General features: G+C 38.2%; 1 protein-coding gene across 2 annotated transcripts in view; it reads right to left on the bottom strand.

Moving 5' to 3' along the window:
* Positions 1–4,618: 4,618 nt before the first annotated feature.
* Positions 4,619–25,564, bottom strand: part of ABCA12 (ATP binding cassette subfamily A member 12) — a 393,723-nt gene continuing 372,777 nt past the window's right edge. For both annotated transcript variants that reach the window (XM_058185940.1, XM_058185931.1), the window contains 5 exons: positions 22,764–22,867; positions 12,507–12,599; positions 11,392–11,497; positions 10,037–10,174; positions 4,619–5,058 (listed from right to left, as the gene is read on the bottom strand). In XM_058185940.1, coding sequence (XP_058041923.1) covers positions 4,981–5,058; positions 10,037–10,174; positions 11,392–11,497; positions 12,507–12,599; positions 22,764–22,867 — 519 coding nt within the window. In that variant the 3' untranslated portion in view covers positions 4,619–4,980. The remainder of the gene's footprint in view (positions 5,059–10,036; positions 10,175–11,391; positions 11,498–12,506; positions 12,600–22,763; positions 22,868–25,564) is intronic.

The raw sequence follows: 25,564 nt of genomic DNA, 5'->3' as shown, positions 1-25,564 counted from the left end.
ACCATAGACCAATCCGAGTGGTGCCTGCATCCAGCATTGTTTGAAGAGATAGTGAGTCGGTTCGGTCGACCGATCATAGACCTCTTCCCATCACCAATCAACAGCCAACTGCCACGCTTTTTCTCCCAATTCCCAGCTCGGGGTGGAGGGAGTCAACGCCCTTCGTTACCCTTGGCCCAGGGGCCTACTATACACATTCCCCCCATGGCGCTTCTTTCACGTGTCATCAGTCAGATTCTGCAGACTAGGGCAGAGGTCATCCTCATCACCCCACATTGGCCCAGATGCCTGTGGTTCACAGATCTGGTGAGCCTGTCAATCGCCCCACCATGGAGGATTCCGCCCAACAGGGTCTCCCTCAACCAGGGGCCCATTTGTCATCCAGAGCCCTAGTAGCTACACTTGACTGTGTGGTGGTTGAGCGGAGACTGCTGGAGGGGCGGAATTTCTCTTCAGGTATGATACGAATGTTGCAGGCTGCCAGATGCGCATCTGCGACGCGCATTTATGATTTTACTTGGCGGGCATTTAATGCATGGTGTACCAACAGGACCATACAGGTGACCAAGATAGCTGTCCCACAGCTGTTGGATTTCTAACAAGAAGGTTTAGACAAAGGGTTGGCAGCAGCAACACTTCGCAGGCAGGTGGCGGCAATAGCGTCAGTGTTAGCCTGTGGGAGGATAATATTGGTGATGCAACATCCAGACGTGAGGAAATTTCTCGGGGGGGGGCACAAACTTGAGAGCTGCGGTGATTCACCACTATCTGATCTGGGACCTTCAGTGTTCTGTCCCCACCAACCACAACCAAGCAGACACGCGAGCTGACTATATCTGCCAGCAATTTACTCCAACGACAGATATCAGTTCTGGCAATGAACCTGCGATTGCCTGCCAAGTTCTCCTATCTCCTCAGACCAGCGTAACTGCAGTTCAGAAATAAACAGAAGCCAAAGTCTTAGTCTCAAAATATTGCAGCCAAAGTTTCCAAGAGTCAGTTTTTGTCCATCACAAAATGACCAATATCCATTTTCTTCCTCTCAGCCTTCAGATTCTCAACCCAATGTCAACATGGATTTGGGATGGTGCTTTGAGGAATCCAGACTAGAATCTCGAGGCATACTATTGTAGGAAGTTAGCACCCACCCTTCTAGACGAATGAAATATTCTATGAAATATTTAAAAGGCAGAATATTATACCTCCCTGGATGAGAAAAGGAGATATATGCTCTTGGAAAGCAGCCCCCACCTTTCTTAATAGCACCAGAAAGACTGGGCCATCCTATCTACAAGACAAAAGACTGGGCCAGCTTATCTACAACACAAAAGACCTTCACTCTCAGGACCTAATAGGATTAGCTCTCTACCCATCTCACCACATGACACCTGGGAAGATTACATCACCCAGCAAGATTCAACCAAGCCTGGGACTCAAGACAACCTACAAAGTTATCCCTGCATGGCCCCATGGGAGTCTGACAGCCAATCAGGATACCTGCCCTTACACAGGAACAGGAAGCTCTAAGGCAGGGCCTAAGAGAGAGTATAAATATATCTCACTCTCCACTCCATATGGTAAGTTGTCCAGGACTTCAAGCCATGTGGTACTGTCCACCATTAAATCACCTTTCCAAACAGCTTCCATGTTTCCAGTGTCTTTCTCCCCACTTGGAACTGAACCCAGATGGACATTTCTTCCAATACTGTTAACAGATGCCACTCCTGCTGAATCAGAATTCATGACAGTAAATAGCTCCCTGGTCTGCTTCCTCCTTCTCCTCTTCCTTGGTGACTGAGATAATATATTATGCTAGCAAAGTACTTTGCTCTTCTGCTCTTTTTCTTCTTCTTTTCTTTTGGAGAGAGAAATTAGAAAACACATACACTTGACAAAAACACACACACTCCTCTTATTGCTATTCTTGCCTATCAATCACCTATATCACTGCAAGTGAATGGATGCTGACTGTAGCAATTTTAAGATGCATTAAAGAATAATGTGGAACATATGGCACTATATCTATATCTATAATGAGGTTCAATAGGTTGTAACCTAGTTGGTGTTGTCTGGACTCAGAAGCTGAACCTTCTGAGTCCATATACCTAGTTTTAGAAGTCAAAAACATCCCAGAAGAGAATCACTAACTTGTTTTACCTTCTTAGCAAGATAATTGCATGAACATGATTTTGAAGTCCTTAGGAAACAAGCACGAAGGAAGTTTGACTAAATGCAACTGTAACTTTTAGGGCAATTCCACTCTACATTTTCTCTCCATTGCTGATTGATTGATTTTATTGGCTGCCCATTTTACCACAGGGTAACTCTAAATTTAACAGTGATTCCTGACCGCTTTCCTTTCCATTGATCTTGAAATATGCAAAACAGACCATTTTGAGCAAATCACTACCCTCTCTCCAGCTCACCAATATAATGTGCAATGTAATTCACAGTTCCTTGTCTTGTCAAACTTCTTGAAAATCCTGTTGCAATAAAAGTCCACTGATGCACAGGAAATAAAACAAATTGTTAGTACTCATGTATGTTTACAGAGTATAATATATGCTTTTGTTTATTTCCAAAGAAAAAAAGTACTTACTATAAAGAAACATGTATGAAATAGTGAGGCCACAATTAATATAATATTGTCCAAACTTCCAAGTAGAATATGTTATAGGTGGCAAAATTTTGGGCATTGTGATAGAAATACCTTTTGCCACACTTTCATACATCCATACCCATCATCTTGCTACTCCTTTTAATAGAAACAGAAACAGAAACAGAAACAGGAATAGAATAGAATAGAATAGAACAGAACAGAATAGAATAGAATAGAATAGAATAACAGAGTTGGAAAGGACCTTGGAGGTCTTCTAGTCCAATCCCTTGCTTAGGGAGGAAACCCTACACCACTTCAGACAAATGGTTATCCAGAATCTTCTTAAAAATTTCCAGTGTTGGAGCATTCACAACTTCTGCAGGCAAGTTGTTCCACTGATCAATTGTTCTGTCAAGAAATTTCTCCTTAGTTCTAAGTTGCTTCTCTCCTTGATTAATTTCCACCCATTGCTTCTTGTTCTACTCTCAGGTAGAATAGTTTGGAGAATAGTTTGACTCCCTCTTCTTTGTGACAACCCCCGAGATATTGGAACACTGCTATCATGTCTCCCGTAGTCCTTCTTTTCATTAAACTAGACATACCCAGTTCCTGCAACCATCCTTCATATGCTTTAGCCTCCAGTCCCCTAATCATCTTTGTTGCCCTCTTTCTAGAATCTCAACATCTTTTTTACATCATGGCGACCAAAACTGAATGCAGTATTCCAAGTGTGGCCTTACCAAGGCACAGGGGTGAAATGTAAAATTTGTTACTACTGGTTCTGTGGGCGTGGCTTGATGGTGGGGGTAATGTGACTGGTTAGGCGTGGCCAACTTTTTTTTTTTTCCTTTTAAAATTATTTTTCCCACAATCTCATCGGCTGAAGAACTTGTAAAAAAAATGCTTTGAAAGGGTTCTGACAATCCCAGCTGAGTTGCCTGATCACCAGAACCCTTTAAAAGCATTTCTTCTGCAACTTCTTCGGCTGAAGAGCTTGTAGAAAAAATGCTTTGAAAGGGTTCTGACAATCCCAGCTGAGCTGCGCGATCACCAGAGGCTTTTTTTAAACTTTTAAAACCATTTTTTTGGCCAAAGAAAAAATGCTTTTAAAAGTAAAAAAAAACTCTAATGATTGCGCGGCTCAGCTGGGCATGCGGAGATAGGGAGGGGCAGGGATTTTTGCTACCAGTTCTCCGAACCACCCGCCATCGCTACTGGATCAGGCGATCTGGTCCGAACCGGGAGCATTTCACCCCTGCCAAGGCATTATAAAATGGTATTAACACTTCCGTGTTTATGCAGCCCAGAACTGTGCTGGCTTTTTTGGCAGCTGCTGGCTCATATCTAAATATGACTATCCACTAGGACTCCAAGATCCCTCTCACAGTTACTATTGTGGTACCACATATACTGTACCTGTGTGTTTTGTTTTTCTTGTGTAAATGTAGAACCTTACTTTTTTCACCATTGAATTTCATTTTGTTAGATAGTGCCCAATGTTCAAGTCTGTCAAGATCCTTCTATATCTTGAGCCTATCTTCTGGAGTGTTGGCTATTCCTGCCAGCTTGGTGTCATCTGCAAATTTGATGAGTTCCCCATCTATCCCCTTGTCCAAGTCATTGATGAAGATGTTGAAGAGTACTGGGCCTAAAACAGAGCTTTGGGGTACTCCACTGCATACTTCCCTCCATGTAGATGCAGTTCCATTGAGGACTACATGTTGAGTGTGGTTGGTCAGCCAGTTACGAATCCATCTGGTGGTGATGCTGTCTAACCCACGTTTTTCTACTTTATCTAGTAGTAGGTTATTGTCTATTTTATCACATGCAACATTGGTAAGCAACATTGTGTAAAGATAAAGAGGAACAAAAAGATATTTAAAACATTTAAAGAAAAAGAAAGAAACCATTCCTAAAACTAGTTTTTATCCACACTATTTGCTATATATCTCCATACATTTTTATCCTTACAAACATTTCCTTTTGCCAAGAGCTAAACAAAGATTAGAAATTAACAGATTATGCAGTCATTTAAAATATTTTTATTTAACATTGTCATAATCTCTCTATATAGCAATCTTTTACTTTATATTCCTTAACACAAAGCAGCTCTTCTTTTTCACTGAATATATTTCTTGGGAACTGGAGCATGGAAATAATTTTATAAATACATGATGAGAAATATACTTGTATCTGCTATGTATTCTTACGTATGAAAAAAAAAACTTGAGAGAGAAGTAAAAGGCCAATCTGATATAAAGGGAAGTGCCTAGATTCATGGTCTAGAATACAATATGCATAAAATAACTTGCAAAGAAAAGCTTTAATACAGTAGTCAAGAAGTTTTGGCATAAAGCTTAGTATAGCAGTTAAGCGTTCCCTTAAGCTTCTGAACTTGTATAAGTGATGGCATCTGAAATATCAGGGCTAGCCTGAGCTTTAGCAAAGTTGATGAAAACCTAAAATGAAACAAAAACATATTACATGAAATTAAACGTATTCTGTTTTCAGAGTTTCTAAATAGACTTCTTACACCTAGTATACATACGAAATTAAAGCATTCATGTTGTAGTTACTAAACAAAAACAGATGTTTATCAAAAACAAAGATATCAGCAGGTACTGCTAAGACATCTCTTATCTGACAACTCTTACTTTACCAAATTTGTTACATTCAATCTAAATGAATTTCAGACAGGTATTAATAGCTGATTCCCCTCTTCTTTGGGGCAGCCCCTCAAATATTGGACCATTGCTATTATGTCACCCCTAGTTCTTTTCTCTAGACTTGCCAAACCCCAATCCTGCATCCGTTCTTCATACATTTTAGTCTCCAGGCCCTTGATCATGTTAGTTGCTCTTCTCTTAAATTTTTCGAAAGTCTCAGCATCTTTTTTGTAATGTGATGACTAAAATTGGTTGCGGTATTCCAGGTGTAGCCTTACTAAAGGCTTTATAAAGTGGTAATAATACATGATTTTGATTCTATTCCTCTGTTTATACAACCAAGGATTGTATTAGCTTTTTTGGCTGCTGCCGCATACTGCTGGCTCATGTTCAATGATCATCTACTTTGACTCCAAGGTCCCTCTCAGAGTTACTGTTTTTGAGGCAGGTGCCTAATCTGCAGCTCTATAACTGTCTGGTTTGGTTCTGCAACCCAACAAGACAGACACAGACTTCAAAGGATAATTAGAATTGCAGAAAAAACAATTGCTACCAACCTGCCTTCCATTGAGGATCTGTATACTGCACAAGTCAAAAAGAGGGCTGTGAAAATATTTACAGACCCCTCACATCCTGGATATAAACTGTTTCAACTCCTACCCTCAAAACGATGCTATAGAGCACTGCACACCAGAACAACTAGACACAAGAACAACCGTATTTATTTACTCTGCTAAATAAATAATTCCCTCAACACTATCAAACTATTTACTAAATCTGTACTACTATTAATCTTCTCATCGTTCCCATCACTCATCTCCTTCCACTTATGACTGTATGACTGTAACTGTGTTGCTTGTATTTTTACGATTTATATTGATATTGTTTCGATTGCTTATTTGTACCCTAGGACTATCATTAAGTGTTGACCTTATGTTTCTTGATGAACGTATCTTTTCTTTTATGTACACTGAGAACATATGCACCAAGACAAATTCCTTGTGTGTCCGATCATACTTGGCCAATAAAAAATTCTATTCTATTCTATTCTATTCTATTCTATTCTATTCTATTCTATTCTATTCTATTCTATTCTATTCTATTCTATTCTATCTGTACTTATATCCTTGATTTTTTCCTCCCTAAATGTCTGTGGAGATTCTCAGTCATCCAGGTCATGGTTGTCCCAAAGATGTTTTTTTTAAGAGGCAACTGGGCATTTTGGTTTTTCTTTGAAGATGTTTCGCTTCTCACCCAAGAAGCTTCTTCAGCTCTGATTGGATAGTGGGAAATGGAAGGATTTATACTCCTTGCAGATAGCTGGTCATTGGCATTCTTTTAGTGTGTCATTAAGACCACCTGGAGATTTATCTGTGTTGTCAGGGTCACTTGAGTTTTGCAAATGGGTGTGGAGATAGATGATGTCGTATCCTCCCCTTCTGTTGAGAGAAGGCTGTTCAATTTTGACATAGATGTCCTCTTTAACTGCTCTCTCAAAGCAGCAATTCTCTCTGTCCAAAATATGGACTTTGTTGTCTTCAAAAGAATGGCCTGTGTCTTTTAAATGCAGATGGATTGCTGAATCTAGTCCTGATGTGTTTTTTCTATATTGTGCCATGCGTTTATGAAGTAGTTGTTTAGTTTCCCCAATGTACAGATCTGCACATGGGTCACTGCATTGTACTGCATATATGACATTGCTCAGCTTGTGTCTGGGTGTTTTATCCTTGGGGTAGACAAGCTTCTGCCTTAGTGTATGGGTTTGAAGTGTGCACATATGTTATGTTGGCTGAAGATCCTCCTGAGCTTTTCTGATATGTCTGCAACGTATGGAATGACAAGATTGCTTCGTTTATTGTTCTCATCATTGTTACAGTGGAGCTCCTGTAGGGTCTTTTTTGAGATTTGATGAAGGCCCACTTGGGATAGCCACATGTTCTGAGTGCTTCCTTAATGTGTTTACATTCTTTTTCTTTCCCATCTTTGCTGGTAGGCAGGCCTTCAGCTTGGTGATGTAAGGTTCTGATGACTCTCATTTTGTGCTCCAGTGGGTGGTGGGAATCAAAATGTAAATATTGATCTGTGCGAGTGGGTTTTCTGTAAACTTCAATGTTAAGGCTTCTGTCTTCCTTAATGTGTACTGCACGGTCCAGGAAAGCTAGACTATTTTCCTTAACATCTTCCCGTGTAAATTTGATGTATCTGTATCTGTGGACAGACCCTACAGGAATTCCTCTGTAACAGGGAATGATGAGAACAATAAAGGAAGCAATGCTATCATTCCATACGTTGTAGGCATATCGGAAAAGCTCAGGAGGATCTTCAGCCAACATAATATACATGCACACTTCAAACCCAAGAATACACTAAGGAAGAAGCTTTTCCATCCCAAGGATAAAATACCCAGACACAAACTGAGCAACGTCTTATATGCAGCAGAATGCGGTGAGCCATGTGCAGATCTGTACATTGGGGAAATGAAACAACCACTTCATAAATACATGGCACAACATAGGAGAACAAACACATCAGGACTAGATTCAGCAGTCCATCTGCATTTAAAAGACACAGGCCATTCTTTTGAAGACAACGAAGTCCATATTTTGGGCAGAGAGGATTACTTCTTTGAGAGAGGGGTTAAAGGGGCCATCTATGTCAAAACTGAACAGCCCTCTCTCAACAGAAGGGGAGGGATATGACATCATCTATCTCCAATCTACAACACAGTCCTTTCAACAGTTCCAAGAAGGCTCCACACCAATTTGCACCATGCAGCTGACCTTGATAACACAGATAAACCTCCAGGTGACCTTAACGACCTGCTAAAAGAATGCAAATGCAAGGAATATAAATTCTTCTATTTCCCACCATCCATTCAGAGCTGAAGAAGCTTCTTGGATGAGAAGTGAAACATCTTCAAAGAAAAACCAGAAAGTTCAGTTTCCTCTTGAAAAAAGCACCTTTGGTGCTTTTATTTTGTTGGATAGGGCCCATTGCTCAAGTTTGTAGAGATTTTTTTGGAATCTGAGTTTGTCTTCTGGGGTGTTGACTATTCCTGTCAGTTTAGTGCCATTTGCAGATTTGATGAGTTCCCCTTATATTCTCTCATCTAAGCCATTTATGAAGATATTGAAAAGTACTGGGCCTAAGATGGAACCTTGTGGTATCCCTCTGCTTATTTCCCTCCATGTACATATAATACCATTAAGGACTACACATTGAGTAGTTTGTCAACCAGCTACAAATCCATCTGGTGATGATATTGTTTATTCCATATTTTTCTAGCTTACGAGGAAGTAGTCTGTGGTCTATTTTGTTGAATGCCTTACTGAAATCTTAGTATGGCCACAGATTTTGCCGGTCTACTAATTTAGTCACTTTATCAAAGAATGAAATAAGATTGGTTTGGCATGATCTGTTTTTAACAAACCTGTGCTGGCTTCTAGTTATAACGTTACTTGTTTCTAGATGTTCGCAGATCTGGTTTTTTATTATCTTTTCCAGGATTTTTCCAGGTATTGATGTTAGACTGATTGGTCTATACTTTCCTAGGACAATTTTTCTTTCTTTCTTAAAGATGGGAACCACATCAGCTCTTCTCCAATCCTCAGATACTTCCCCAGTGCTCAGGATTTTTGAAAGATATGGTACAATAGTTCTGAGATAACATCCTTCAGAACTCTGGGATGTAATCTATCAGGTCCCAGTGATATATATTTGTCAAGATCAGATAGGTGTCTCTTACCATTTTCTTTCTTATTTTAATTTTTATTTCTAGTCTGTCTTTTACAGTAGGGTGGGGTTTTTTTGTATGTTGGGCTATAGTTTCTTTTTGCGTGAAGACTGATGCAAAGATTGAGTTAAGTAGTTCTGCTTTCTTCCTACTGCCTGTTACTTCCTTGCCATCTTCTCTTTAGTGGACCAACTGTTTCCTTGACTTTTTTCTTGTTATTAATACATTGAAAGAAACTTTAAATTATCTTTGACTTTTGTTGCAAGTCTTTGTTCATTCTGAGCCTTTGCTTTCCTGATTTCATTTTTGTAGGTTCTGGCTATCTGCTGATATTTTGCCTTAGTTATGTGTCCCTCTTTCCATTTTTTTGTACTTGTCCTTTTTGTCTTTCAGTTTACCAGAGAGATTTTTGTGCAGCCATGCTGGTTTCTTCTTGAATTCCTTGTTTTTCTTTTTCAGTCATATTGTGCTGGACTGGGCTTTTATGATCGCATTTTTCAAAGTTTCCCATACTTCTTGAGTTGTTTTCCCCTTTAGGATTTTCATCTATGGAATCTTTCCTAGGCTTTTCCTGAGTTCTTTTGTCCCTTTTTTTCAGTAAGAAAGTTCTCTACTTCATTTTGCATTTCTTCTTTCATTTTCAAATACGTGTTTTCAATAAAGAGTTAGGGTTAGAGTTAGGCTAATTCTAACCCTGACCCTTTTCATGAGTCTCTTCATATTTTACCTAAATAATTCTTAACATTCTACATAATGCCTAAGTGTTTTATATATATATATGTAATGGCAGGGAAAGTACGTAACATATTAAAATAACACAGACATTTCATACTTTGCCTAAAAATCCCACATTCTATAGATTCCTAGGCATTCTATGCAAGGCCTGTTTTTCACATATTGCTGGTAACAGTTATAAGTTATTTTGCCTCAACCTAGGAAAAGAGATCCAATGTCCCAGGAGCTACAATTCAGAAGTCTGTGTTTCTTACAGTTTAATTCTACTGTGTCAACAAAAAATGAGACAAGTTTATTGCTTACCTCTTCCAGTGTTGTTTGACTCACAGAGAAGTGCTTAATTTCAAAAACTGCTTTGTTCCTTTCTAGAAGTTGAAATATGTTTGCCACTCCTCCTGCAGACACTGGGATATGATATTCCACCATGTTCAGTTGATGGTCCTGTATGAATAAGATTTAATGCAGACAAATGCATATTTTTAAATTAAATACTATCTGTCCATCTGACAACATATTTCCAATCTTGATTCATTTGTACCTGGCATTTTAATAGGATTGTGCCAGTTCTTTCATTACACTCCATGAAGTTATTCTTACAGGGCCTTCTCTATTATCCTGGATGATTTTTACAAACTACTCTACAAGGAGCTTGAGAATCAACTGTGAGACTCATTATGTACTTATACATTTGATAAATAAAAAAACCTCCAGTATTAGTAGGTCCTATTAATCAGGAACTACTTTGGCCTTTGCTTCTTTTACGCTGCCAGGATCTTAGAACCAGTCGCAACCAAATTTCTAAAGGAATCTTATGAAAGTGTTGGTTTTTTACTTCTGTTTTCTTCTGTACAAGAATGTGGTGAGATCCTTAAAAGTGAATGAGGAAAAAATCTGTAAAACACACTGTCTACTCTAATTTTATAGAACAAGTGTGAATAACTTTTGGCTGGTAATATTACTTTGTGAATTCTACAGTTAATTCAGGATGCTACAATTTCTATCAGAGCATTAATCAAGAATAATTTGCCTCTTTTTAGTTTGTGGCTGGACTGAACAACAGGCACTCACATTATTACATTCTTTTCTATGAAAAGGTGAATCGCACTTTTTTTGCACTTTAGCTTAGCCTTATTGATATTCTGCTTATTTAAGTGCTTGAAAGAATATTCCATCATGTCAGAAATCTCCCTGAAGCCTAAAGAAATGTACCGTATATACTCGAATATAAGCCGATCCGAGTATAAGCCGAGGTCCCCAATTTTACCCCAAAAACTGGGGTAAACTGGGGACTCGAGTATAAGCCGAGGGTGGGAAATGAGGCACCTACCGGTTGGGGAAACCCTCCCTCCCTCAGCTGAGAAGGCTGGCGGCCCCGCCCGCCTCTCACTGCACCGGCAGGGCTTCCCAGCCGTCCGGTAAAATGTGAAAAAGAAAAAAAACTCGAGTATAAGCCGATATATCGAGTATAAGCCGAGGGCTTAAAAAAAAACCTCGAGTATAAGCCGTATAGACCCGAGTATAAGCCGAGGGGACGTTTTTCAGCACAAAAAACGTGCTGAAAAACTCGGCTTATACTCGAGTATATACGGTAACCAGATTTCTAAGTTGTTAATGTGACATTCAGGCATTTCACAGTATAGATATGTAAAAATATGTACCCTTAAATATGTATTTGGAAAGTTTGTTTGTAAAAATAGAGTCAGCTTTTCAATGCTGTCCGCACTGTTATTCAAATGCATCTTCACAGTGAATCCTTTTCCAAATCTAGAGGAAAATATGAAAAGTATAATTTATTAGATTCAAAGTGTAATAAAAATTCTAATAATCCCAAGCAGTACTTCTAGAAAAAAAATGAATCATAATTCCTAGTACAAGCACAAGTACATTAAGGATCTGGATCGGCTTCAAATTTCAGAAGATTAGAATGATCTAAGTGCTGCAGCATCAGTGGTTTGTGTAGGTAGGGTGAAATCTAAAAAATTTCCCTACCGGTTCTGTGGGCGTGGCTTAATTGGTGGGTGTGGCTTGGTGGTCAGGTGACGTGGTGGGCATGGCTTGGTGGTCAGGTGACTGAATGGACATGGCCAATAATAATAAATAATAAAAATAATAAACCAAGTATACAAAACTTGGGAGTGCACTGGTCTATCTTCTTTAAAAATAGAGGCACCAGTCTACTAATTGCCTTTCTTTGGAAGTGCACCAGTCTATCTTCTTTAAAAATAGAGGCACCAGTCTACTAGCCGCCTACAGCATTGATCAGCTATAGTGCGGCCCTTTGAAGCACCGCGGCAGTCATTTAAGGCCGTTTGCAGCTATATCACTACTGACAGCTTCAGGGACAGAGAAGAGGAACAGTGAGGCGTGGGTGGGTGGGGGCAGGGATTTTTGCTATCGGTTCTCTGACCTACCCATCCCCATCATTCCGGATTGCGCGATCCGGTCAGAACCGGGAGCATTTCACCCCTGGTAGAGTTCCTATCTATGCTGTGTCATTTGCTCATCCTTTGATACTTAAATGTGATAAATCTTGCTCTGAATATCTAAGTTATGATACAAATATGTGATAGAATGCAATAACTTTATTATATCACCTTGGATCACTTATTTCTTCTTTCATTTTCATATATGTTTTCAATAAGCTAAAATATTACTTGTTTGGTAATTTTTGTACCATTTCCCCCCTTAGAGCAAAAATTGCTCTTATACACTTTACTTCTTGCTCAATTGGATGGCAAAGTAAAAGTTGTCACAAAAGAAATATTTTACCAACCTGCTTTTTATATGCTGTAATGAACCCAAGCACTGGAAATGTCCATTTACCATGATAGCCAGGCGTGTGCAGAGAGCCTCACATTCTTCCATGCTGAAAACCAAAAGGTATTGCATTTTCAATTCAATTTCAACTAGAATGCCTGAGGATTAGAACATATCTTGTTGTTTGCAATTTTCTCAAAAATTGCAAACAAAAATACCCAATTTATATATTAATAAATAACCAGCAAGATGGGACTGAAAAGTATGCATGATAGGCGTATAATCCAGTTATAATCAGAAGCATTATTTTCTTCTGGAGAAGATAATAGGAATCACATTCCACAAGGTTTGGAAGAAGTATTGGAACTGCTTGATAGGTAATCAAATATTAAGAGGAAAGAGACAAATTCCAAAGCTTAAAAAATTGTTGTAGACTTTGCATTTGAACTCCCCCATTGAGCTATCTCTTAAATGAACTCGTTCACTTCTCTTACTGCCTGAAAACTGGTTATCTAATATTCCTCTGCAACAGCAGAAATCAGGAAGACTCATTCAGTTATCCCAAATGGGAAATCATCAGCAACACTTATGAGGATTGAGAAGGCACAATCAGGATATTAGTCATCTTCTGGCAAATGTAACTTTTGGAAGCTCACTTTTCTTATGACATAGCTCGTTAAAATGGTTTAGAAACGTATTTATGTTGGCTTGGTTAATTTGATTAGATATGCTTTCATAATTGGGTTTTGGTTTTGCATGTTGTAAAATATCTATTACTGTTTTACTGTTATTATGTACTTTGATGGCGGAGAATGCAGTATGGAAACATTATATACAGGTGGCAGCAATTAAAAAAGCTAAGACTAAAGGTTTCCCCTGTCCAGTTGTGTCCAACTCTAGAGGGCAGTGTTCATCTCTGTTTCTTAGTTGAGGGAGCCAATGTTATCATAAAAAACTTCTGTGGTCATGTGGCCAGCATGACTATACCCAAGGCTCATGGAATGCTGTTACCTTCCTATCAAAATGGTACCTACTACTCGTATTTGTATGCTTTCAAACTGCTAGGTTGGCAGAAGCTGGGGCAAGAACAGGAGCTCACCCTGTCATGCTTGGGTCTCAAGTCCAGGAGTGGGTTCTAAATTATTTTACTACCGGTTCTGTGGGCGTGGCTTATTTTGTGGGTGTGGCTTGATGGTCATGTGACAGTGGTTGTGGGTTGATGGTCATGTGACTAGGTAGGCATGGCCAACTCAATGTCACTCACGTCAAGGGGTGCCTCGCCTGGCCCCTCCCCTCCCAGCCATTCCTTGTCACACCCGCCTCATTGTATCTATAGTTCTGCAAAAATGTTGTTCACCTTTTTCCAACTTTTTTCAACTTTATTATCTACATACTGTACTACATACTACATACAACTTTATTATCTACATACTATAGATCAGGGGTCTCCAACCTTGACCACTTTAAGACTTGTGGGCTTCAACTCCCAGAATTCCTCAGCTAGCAAAGCAAAGGGAGTTGAAGTCCACAAGTCTTAAAGTGGCCAAGGTTGGAGACCCCTGCTATAGATGCACTTTCATGGACCACTGAAAGGAGGAAATGGCTCACATGCTTTGCAGGGGTGGGTTCTAATTTTTTTTACTACCGGTTCTGTGGGCGTGGCTTATTTTGTGGGTGTGGCTTGATGGTCATGTGACAGTAGGTGTCGCTTGATGGTCATATGACTGGGTAGGCGTGGCCAACTCAATGTCTCTCATGTCAAGGGGTACCTCGCCTGGCCCCTCCCCTCCCAGCCATTCCTTGTCACACCCAGCCTCAACATATCTATAGTTCTGCAAAAATGTTGTTCACCTTTTTTCAACTTTATTATCTACATACTATAGATCAGGGGTCTCCAAACTTGGCCATTTTAAGACTTATGGACTTCAACTCCCAGAATTCCTCAGCCAGTTTTGCTGTCTTAAAGTGGCCAAGGTTAGAGACCCCTGCTATAGATGCACTTTCATGGACCACTGAAAGGAGGAAATGGCTCACATGCTTTGCCCAAGAGTGTGATAGGCAACAGTCTTTTAAGGGGCTGCTAGAAAGAAGGGGGGAAAGTATTTTCCAAAGCACCAGAAGGCAAAACAAGAAGCAATGGATGGAAACTCAACAAAGAGAGAAGCAACCTAAAACTAAGGACAAACTTCCTGACAGTGTGAACCTATATAGGTTTCAGTCATAGTTTCACATATAAAATAGCCATTCATGTAAATACAACCTGCATATTGTTCAAAACAATCATTAGTATTATGGCTGATGTTTGACAGCAAGCCTAAAATCCCCATTCCCTCTCCACTCCAGGGGAAGGTTACTTCAAAATCCCCATTTCCTCCCCACCCCACTAATCTGTCCTGGGAAGGAATCAAACTCCCCCCTCTTCATTTCCCAAATAAAATATCCCAGATAATTAAGGTATAATCAAGCTGCTAGCAAGGAACCTGCCATGGAATTAAACATTCCTGCCAGCTGCATAAAGGAAACTTTGTAAGCAGAAAACAGCTACCGGTGCTTACAGATAATATAAAGTGAAAGCCAGAAGTTCGGCTCCATTTACAAGCAGGCAGAAAACTCATTCAAGACAGGATACTTCACAATGGAAATCGCCCAAACCTTTTTAGAAACACAAAGCCCATGTTGCACAAACCCCAAAACTTCAAAAACATTGAACCATATAAGAATTCCTCCTTTATCCAATTTGTTGTTCAGCTGATCCAGAAAGGAGCTTCTAGCTCTGTCAATTTAAAACGACAGCGTTTCCTCCCCCCACCCACTTCTTCTTTGCCAAGCAATTTCCTGGCTGAGAAGTGAGCCAATCAGTTGGGAGGCTCTTGGCTTCTCAATTTAAAGGGATGGTGTCTTTTTTTTCCTCTCTTCTTCGATAAGTGAGTCTTGATTTTTTCCTTCTAGCCGATCAGCTGGGAGTCGGGAGGCAGCAAGAGATTGGGGGCGGGGCCAGGCAGAACTTTTACTACCGGTTCTCCGAACTACTCAAAATGTTTACTACCGGTTCTTGTGAACTGGGGAGAACCGGTAGCAACCCACTACTGATGCTTTGCCCTAGAGTGTGATAGGCTTTTAAGGGGCTGCCAGAAAGAATGTATTTTCCAAAGCACCAGAAGGCAAAACAAGAAGCAATGGATCAAAACTCAAAAAAGAGAGAAGCAACCTAAAACTAAGGAGAAACTTCCTGACAGTGTGAACCAATATAGGTTTCAGTCATAATTTCACATATAAAATAGTCATTCGTGTAATACAATCTGCATATTGCTCAAAACAGTCATTAGTATTATGACTGATATTTGACAGCAAATCTAAAATCCCCATTCCCTCCTCACTCCAGGGGAAGGTTACTTCAAAATTCCCATTCCCTCCACATTCCTGCCAGCTGCATAAAGGAAACTTTGTAGGCAGAAAACAGCTACTGGTGCTTAGAGATAATAGAAGTTCAGAAGTTCGGTTCCGGAAGTTCGGTTCCATTTACAAGCAAGCAGAAAACTCATTCAAGACAGGATATTTCACAATGGAAATCGCCCAAACCATTTTAGAAACACAAAGCCCATGTTGCACAAAACCCAAAACTTCAAAAACATAGAACCATATAAGAATCCCTCCTCTTATCCAGTTTGTTGTTCAGCTGACCCAGAAACAAACTGCTTCTGCTAGTAAAATCCTCCGTTAAAGCGACGGCATCTTTTTTTTTTCCCTTCTTTTTTTCCAAGCGATCTCCTGGCTGAGAAGCAAGTCCTGTTTTTTTCATTCTAGCTGATCAATTGGGAGGCTTTTTGGCTTCTCAATTTAAAGTGACAGTGTGTTGTGTTTTTTCTCTTTTTTGTCAAGTGAGTCCTGATTTTTTTCCTTCTAGCCAATCAGCTGAGAGTCCGGAGGCAGCAAATAGATTGAGGGCGGGACCAGGCAGAGGTGACATTTACTGGTTCTCCGAACTACTCAAAATATTTACTACCGGTTTGCAAGAACCGGGGAGAACCGGTAGCAACCCACCACTGAGGCTGTCAAGATGATTTGTCAAGCTGACAAATCTGTCTTTAACCGCTAAGCATTGTGCCCCTTAACAGCAATATAGGTTTGGATTACTTTTGGAATCTGTCTAAGGAGTTGATGTCTGAAAGCCTCCTCTATTTAGACAATTACCAAAGGAATATTATCAAAGAAAATATGACTTTTGGAGTTCAGATGACAAATCTTGGCTCCAAAAGATTTGCTGAACTAGCGAAAGCAAGAAAAGTCAAATCCAGATCTTCTCAATATTTTGTTTTTTCTATTTTCTATTGCATTCATTGTTGTGTTTTGTTGTGATTTTCCTTGGATATTAGTTTCCACAGTAGAGATACATATTAAATGTTAAGTGCAATTATTCTAAATATAAGCCATAATATTTATATTGAACTGGTAATCAGGCATCAAGAAGAGAAAGGTACGGTAGCTATTTCATAGGCTATTTATCAAAAGTATACATTTTAAATCTGTTTTCTTGTTAGTCATAGCTTTAAATCTCAGCCCTTCAGTGCCATAATCACTAACAGTTAATAACCTAGTTGTGTCCCAGCCTTGGCACAAATATGTAAACTGAAATTGCACAGAAGTCATATTTACTGCAGAATACAGGAGTCAAGTTCTAAATATATGTTATTCCCAGTTTTTAAATCCCAGGCTTTCCTCCTGCCTTTTCAAGTCAATAGTTCTTTAGCCATTGTTTTCCCAGCCTTGAGAGTAGGAGATGTCTCACTAAGAAATCCTTGAGGTTGAGAAATCCTTGAGAAAAAGAGGAGCTTATAATTACTTGACAAACATTCCAGAGAAAATAAAGACTTTACTCCATGAAGATAAGCTGGAATTGGGATGGATTTTTATCAATTTGATATTTATAATTGAAAGAAAGTCTTAATCTAAAGTTTTAAAATGTATTTTTCCTTTATACTGTATATACTGCTTAAGTAATTCCTTAAGTTTGCAAAATATTATTGAAAGTGTATTTGAGAGTATCCATGTTAAGAGAAAGTTAAAAAAATGGTGTATTAGTTTAAAGAAAAAGTTGGAGTTTTAAAAAAGATGCACACAAGAAGAAAAAGATATTATATGAGGGTAACTTGGAGAAAGTAATCTAAATTTAATAGTGAATTTTATGCAATGTTAAGAGGAACTTAAAAAGATGTATTAGAAAGTTTTGATTGAAATGTTTTAAAGAAAGGTTTAGTGCTTTAAAATGGATGAAAAAAAGTATTTTTCTCTTTAAGGTTAAAGAATCTGAAAGAATACAGTGAATTTTGTTAATATAAATGGTGATAGTTTACAAAGATTAGTAAGTACAAATAGAAATACATATTATTTCCACAGCAAGGAAGATAAAGCAGAAATTGTTAAATTGATTGTTTTACTCAAAGAGGAGAATATATTTAATTATGTTATTTTTTTTAGTAATTTTTATTAAGTTTTTTCACCCTTAAAAAAAATAAAATGACAAAAACAAAAAAAAAACACCAAAAAAAAACATTGAAAAATACATCACAAACATATCGTTACATATTTTACAGGTCGTTGTATCGGCGATTGTATATATTTTTTTAAATCAGACCTATACATACTTATCCAATAGTTTACCTTTCCTAATTCCAGCTCAGTCAGATTAACAATCCAATTTATAATTTATAATTTTGATTTCTTTTTTCCAACCAATCATACAATTTATAATAATCTGACTCTTCCCTTTCCTTAATTTCTAACGTCATCCTGTCCATTTCTGCACATTGTAAATTTTTTGGATAATTACTTCCTCTGCTGGAACATTATTTTGTTTCCATGCCTATGCTACAGCGATCCTTGCTGCCGTTAGTATATGAAGTGTTAGATATTGCAAAGATTTATCCATTTTTAAACTAATTATTCCCAAAAGATAAAATTCAGGTTTGAATTCCATTTTTAATTGGATAATTTCCTCTAGCCAATTTTTAATTTTTTGCCAAAAAAAATTTATTTTGGGGCACATCCACCACATATGGTAGTATTTGCCTAGCTTATACCCACATCTCCAACAGTTTGGTGGTAAATTTGGGAACATTTTGGCCAATCTTGCTGGTGCCAGATGCCATCTGTGAAACATTTTGTACAAATTTTCTTTACAGGCTACTGCCATGGGTAATTTATAATTTCTGTCCCACAATCTGTCCCATTTTTCTAATTCTATATTACGCCCAAAGTTTTTTGCCCAACAGATCATCGTTTCTTTTACTGTTTCATCTTCCATTTTGTATTTTAAGAGAAAATTATAAATTTTGGTGATCATTTTTCCTCCCGAACCTAATATAATTTTATCTATATCCAATTGTTCTCTATGTATACCATATTGTTCCCGATCTTTCTTAAATCTGGTTTTTATTTGTAAATATGGCCACCATTCCATATTTAATCCTTGTTGTTTCAAATCTTGAATTGATTTTAATTCCCCTTTTTCATTGAGTAGCTCTGTACATATTATCATTTTACTCAAATCTGTGGTATTTTGATGTAATATTACTTCCACGGTTGATAACCAGACTGGGGCTTTTGTGTAGTGATCTTTCTTAATTTTCTCCCAAACTTGTAAAAGGGCATTTCTTAATAGGTGACTTTGAAAATATGTATGGTATTTATTCTTCCCATCCCAAAGAAAACTGTGCCAACCAATCTGGAGATCTGGCCCTGGAGTTTTATTATTTTTTTGTTTTTGTGTTGCATTTTTCAGCTCAGCTGTCGTTATTTTCCTGTTTAATATTTCTTTGATTGAATCTGGTATAGTTGGGTGACTCCTCTCTCTTAGGTATCTCTTAACTTCATTTTCATCTATTTTTTCTTGTCTACAGAGAGCTTGAAAGTAATTTGTCACTATGGTTTTTATTTTGTCTTTCTGAAAGTGTACTGTCTTTTCTTCATCTTCTAGATTTTGTATTAATTTCTTTTCCTTTTCTTTTTTTAATTTGTGAGCAAGCCATTTATTTGGATATCATTTCCAGATTTTTTGCTTGTTATGAAAAAAAATGAAACATTGACTTTGGTTTTGCCAATTAGATAGATTTGTTGTTATGGTTAGTTATATACTAATGTGTAAAAGTAAAAAGTTAAGGCTGGAATGGTGTTATTTTGTACCGCCTAAAAAAAGTCGGAAGTCAATGCTTTTTTCTTTCTTTCCTTGTAACTCATATTTTCTTTCCCCCCTCTCTTTTTCCTTCCCTTAATTTCCTATTTTAAATTTTAGTTGTATTTATGCAAGAGTTGGAGATGTCTCACTTCATATGACTCTGCCTGGTCAGAGACTCATTGTTTCCTATGTAGTATGTAGTAGTCTATTCTGCTACTTTAACTTGAATAAATAGAACAAAGCCAAAACACTTAATAAGCAAGCAGAAAGAAATGATTATATACTGTATTGTTATTACATAACATAACATAACATCAGAGTTGGAAGGGACCTTGGAGGCCTTCTAGTCCAACCCCCTGCCCAGGCAGGAAACCCTACACCATCTCAGTCAGATGGTTATCCAACATTTTCTTAAAAATTTCCAGTGTTGGAGCATTCACAACTTCTGAAGGCAAGTTGTTCCACTTATTAATTGTTCTAACTGTCAGGAAATTTCTCCTTAGTTCTAAGTTGCTTCTTTCCTTGATCAGTTTCCACCCATTGCTTCTTGTTCTACCCTCAGGTGCTCTGGAGAACAGCCCGACTCCCACTTCTCTGTGGCAGCCCCTGAGATATTGGAACACTGCTATCATGTCTCCCCTAGTCCTTCTTTTTGTTAAACTAGACATACCCAGTTCCTGCAACCGTTCTTCATATGTTTTATCCTCCAGTCCCCTAATCATCTTTGTTGCTCTTCTCTGCACTCTTTCTAGAGTCTCAACATCTTTTTTACATCGTGGCGACCAAAACTGGATGCAATATTCCAAGTGTGGCCTTACCAAGGCATTATAAAGTGGTACTAGCACTTCACGTGATCTTGATTCTATCCTCTGTTTATGCAGCCCAGAACTGTGTTGGCTTTTTAACAGCTGCTGCACACTGCTGGCTCATATCTAGATGGTTATCCACTAGGACTCCAAGATCCCTCTCACAGGTACTACTATTGAGCAAGGTACCACATATACGGTACTGGTGCATTTTGTTTTTGGCCTAAATGTAGAACCTTACTTTTTCACTGTTGAATTTCATTTTGTTAGATAGCGCCCAATGTTCAAGTCTGTCAAGATCTTTCTGTAACTTGAGCCTATCTTCTGGAGTGTTGGCTATTCCTGCCAGCTTGGTGTCATCTGCAAATTTGATGAGTTCCCCATCTATCCCTCGTCCAAGTCATTGATGAAGATGTTGAAGAGTACTGGGCCTAAAACAGAGCCTTGGGGTACTCCACTGCATACTTCCTCCATGTGGATGTAGTTCCGTTGAGGACTACACGTTGAGTGCGGTTGGTCAGCCAGTTACGAATCCATCTGGTGGTGGTGCTGTCTAACCCACATTTTCTACTTTATCTAGTAGTAGGTTATGGTCTACTTTATCAAATGCTTTACTGAAGTCCAAGTAAATTATATCAACAGCATTCCTCTGGTCTACTAATTTTGTCATTTTGTCAAAGAATGCGATAAGATTAGTCTGGCATGATCTGTTTTGACAAACCCATGTTGGCTTTTGGTTATTACTTTGTTTGCTTCTAGGTGTTCGGTGATTCGTTGCTTGATTATCTTTTCCAGAATCTTCCCGGTATTGAGGTCAGACTGATAGGTCTGTAGTTTCCTGGATCTGTTTTTCCTTTTTGAAGATGGGAACTACATCAGCTCTTTTCCAGTCCTCTGGCAGCTCCCCTGTGCTCCAGGATCTTTGAAAGATATAGTTCAGTGGTTCTGAGATCACGTCTGCCAGTTCCTTCAGAACCTTGGGGTGTAATCCATCCGGTCCTGGTGATTTGAACACGTCTAGGGTAGACAGGTGTTCACTTACCATTTTCTTCCCTATTTTAACTTGTGTTTCTAATCTGTTTTTTGTAGTGCTGTTTTTGATAGGTTGGATTGCTTTTTCCTTTTGTGTAAAGACAGATGCAAAATATGAGTTAAGTAGATCTGCTTTCTCCTGTTGCTTGTCATCTTCTTGCCACTTTCTCCCAGCAATGGGCCAATTGTTTCCTTGACTTTTTTCTTGTTTTTAACATGTTGGAAGAAGCTTTTTTTATTATTTTTTACTTTTGTCGCTAGCCTTTGTTCATTGTGAGCCTTAGCTTTCCTCACTTCATCTTTACAGGCTCGGGCTATTTGCTGATATTCTGCCTTAGTTATTTGCCCCTCTTTCCATTTTTTATATTTGTCCTTTTTGTCTTTCAATTTGTCAGATAGTTCTTTATGCATCCATGCTGGTTTCTTTTGTGATCTACTATTTTTCTTCTTCATTGGTATTGTGTTAGACTGTGCTTTTATAATCTCACTTTTCAAAATTTCCCAAGCTTCTTGAGTTGTTTTCCCCCTGAGGATTCTCATCCATTGAATCCTTCTCAAGATCTCTCTAAGTTTATTGAAATTAGCTCTCTTAAAGTCCAAGACTCTAGTTTGACTTTGTTCTACTACTTGTATTTGCTTAATGTTGAATTCCAATATTGCGTGGTCACTTGCCCCCAAGGTTCCTGTAGCTTCAACACCTTCTATCATTTCATCTCTGTTAGTGAGAATTAAGTCCAATATGGCTGACCCCCTTGTCGCCTTCTCTATTTTTTGGGAAACAAAGTTGTCTGCTAGGTTTGTTAGGAACCTGTTGGATTTTCCACTTGGTGCAGAGTTTGTTTCCCAGTTGATGTCAGGGTAGTTAAAATCCCCCATTACTACTGTGATGTGCTTCCTACATACCTTAGTTAGCTGACTAGCAAAAAGTTCATCTACTTCCTCTGTTTGGTTGGGTGGCCTATAGTATAGACCTATGGCAATATCGTTTTTCACCCCTTTTATATTGACCCAAATACATTCAAGATGATTTTCATCATTGTTGTGCTCTATTTCTGTAGAGATGTAGTTATTTCTTATATATAGTGCAACTCCACCTCCTCTTTTATTTGGTCTATTTCTTTTAAATAATTTATATCCCTCTAGTTGTATGTTCCATTTGTCCATTTGTCCATTTGTCCATTTGTCCATTTATTATTTAACAGATTTATTATTTAAATATTTTTATAACTATTATATACATTATGCCTCAGATAATATATTATACCTGTGTGAAGTAAGTATTACTGAACGCTGGTTCTGTACTTCCTCCGTGATGATTTTCCATAAATGCCTCTTTGCATTAGGATCCATACCAGAACTTGGCTCATCCTAAATTAAAAACATTTGACAACGAATATTACAAGTTAAGAAAAACATTTTTTAACATTTTTAAAAGCACTACTAGCCTTCCTCTTAGTTCATCCTGCATTTTTACTGAACATTATTTTAAAGGTTTACAACATAATTGCCACTATATTATGGTAAACAGTGAAATTCTTCACTTGCTTATGAATAAGGCCATCTTAGGAGGGCTTCCTATCGAGTAAAAAAATCACAGGACTTCATTGTTAAGCAACAAAAATGTTTAGATATTGCAGAAAAGAAAGGAATAAAAAACAATTCTTAGTTAGGAAAGCTGAGCTTCTGATTTAATTATGGATGAATTGAATTCATTACAACTGAAATATAACTGGTTATTTTTACCTTTTTCTTTTATTGATTGAAAACAAAGAAAATAAGAATGAAGTTTTCTCCTTTTCTGAATTCTCCTCAAAAACTCAGGAGAGACAGTATTGCGCTATTATAATTTCAAATACAGATAAAGTGCTGTGAGGCAAGAGATCATACCATATAGACAAGCACCTGTTTTTTATGGGAATATGTTATAGATATTGTAGTATAACATAAACATAAAATGTAGCAACCAATATTGAGCAAATACCTTTTATACTAATTCCTCTGAATATGCTTTGAAGGTTCTTACCACATACCAAAACAGATGTGGGAAATGGAGAGCATACCAAAGAGAGAAGGAATCCATAATGCTAACAAGCTTATCCACTGCCTAATAAGTAATAGGATGAAAAATATGTCATGTGCATATTTATCTTTTATCACTCAGTGTGACTTGTTCCCTATTTAAATATACAAACTGAAAGGAAACAATTTATACTATTAAGATGCAGAATTATTGAATAAAAAGTGTTTGTGAATGTGTAATTTCTGTGTTGCTACGGGCATGGAATAACTGTGAGTAAGGTGAGTGATATAGAAAGCCATTTCAACATATAGATCTTGAGAGAAAATGGGATTTTTTGTTATATTTTTGCACTTGGTTTACGTTGCCTATGTGTTGTTAATACATCAATGTTTGCTAATTTAAATACTGTGTTTGTTCATAACTTCAATGTGCTCAGGAGAGGGGATTGAAACAACCTGGATCAATGTAGGAGTTTCTAGGAAGGGATGTGATCCACAATTTCATCTAAATTAGAGCAATCCCTGGAGATTTAACATAGACCTTTGTATTAACCCTGGGTAGTATATAAGATTCATAGTTTATATCAAAAACAGGAGTAAAATAATGATGTCAAAAAACCTCAATGCATACCTGAACTCAATACTAACCATGTAAAATTAATGCTGCGCAAAAGCACTTAATATTATAAATGAGATCAGGCTTGAAAGTAAACGTATTCGTACAAATATATAAAAATGGAAACTTGTGATTCTGATAAAAATATTTGCTGATAGTTTCCAAATAGAGAAATTATGGTCTGATAGCCAGAAAGTAGGCTAAATTCTGTTGCCCTAGGAAGGCAATTGTTCCCTAATTCATTACAGAAACTTTCCTCTCTGACATTTGGGTCAGATTCTTTTCTAATCACTGTTCTGCTATTTATATGGCACCCCCTTCTCAGGAATTTATTTGCAGTATAATCTTTTGGATTAGGGTGAGTGCTTATTTCCAGATTGCTGTCCTCTATGCCAACATAAAACATAGAGTTGTTTGTGAGATGAGCAGTCTCTAAATTTGATAAATAAATAAAAATAAAAAGCATAGCATAATTTTGTTTTTTCAGCTCAAACTGTAGGAGGGCAAAAATGGTCTCCCCCCCCCCCGGAAGCCCTCCAGAGGCCGGAAATAGCCCATTTCATGACTTCCGGTGGACCCAGCAGGCCCGTTTTTTGCCCTTCTGGGTGGGGAGGGGGTGGCATGGGTGGGGCCATCTGAAGATCAAGTGGCCGGCATGTGCATGTGTGCTAAAGCTGAACTAGGGCAATGACCTGCATGCCTGCAGATATGGCTCCGCGTACCACCTGTGGCACGCGTGCCATCATGGACCTAGATAAAATATACTAGAATAACTGTATAAGAAGTTCAGTAGCTAATGGGTCACCACATGATCTGGCTTTGGAAAAATGGGGAGAAGTGACTGAAACCAATAAACAAACAAAAGATCTTCTTCCACTTGGAGGTCTTCCATTATTATCCAGACCTTGCAATGAGAAAAAGTGAGGCAGCTTGTTTGAAGGTTTAAGAGAAACCAGTTTCAAAAATGCTGAGGGAGGAACTGAAGGCAATAGTTATGGGAAGAACTCAGTAACAGTGGTAATAGATGAAATGCTGGCAAGTGTCCACAATGGAGGGAACAAAGTAGCTCACCATAAGTAGGTTCATAATCTACTTGCCTCCAAAATCATGGGTACCAAATTGTTACAGATTATACACATCTTGCAGTTGTGATGGAGAGTATAGGTGTAATATTTTATTCTGTAAAACTATTAAGCAAGTGTGGCAACATAATTTTTATTCAAAATTTTGCAACCAAAAGGAAAAGGTGGCATTGTCAGAATGTATGGACTAGATCCATATCTCTCTCAACTATCTCTACTAACATTAAGAATCTGCACATGCTGAGCATAATCTCTGACTTTAACAAAATAGTTTTCTCGGAAGGACAGTGTGGCCAGCGCCGTGGCGACACGATGAACTTCGGGACTCCAGAGAAGTGTTGATATTCC

This window comes from Ahaetulla prasina, chromosome 1 (genome assembly GCF_028640845.1).
Source record: "Ahaetulla prasina isolate Xishuangbanna chromosome 1, ASM2864084v1, whole genome shotgun sequence".
NCBI lineage: Eukaryota > Metazoa > Chordata > Lepidosauria > Squamata > Colubridae > Ahaetulla > Ahaetulla prasina.
The sequence above is the reverse complement of the archived record's forward strand: the minus strand, read 5'-3'. Positions and strand labels throughout refer to the sequence as shown.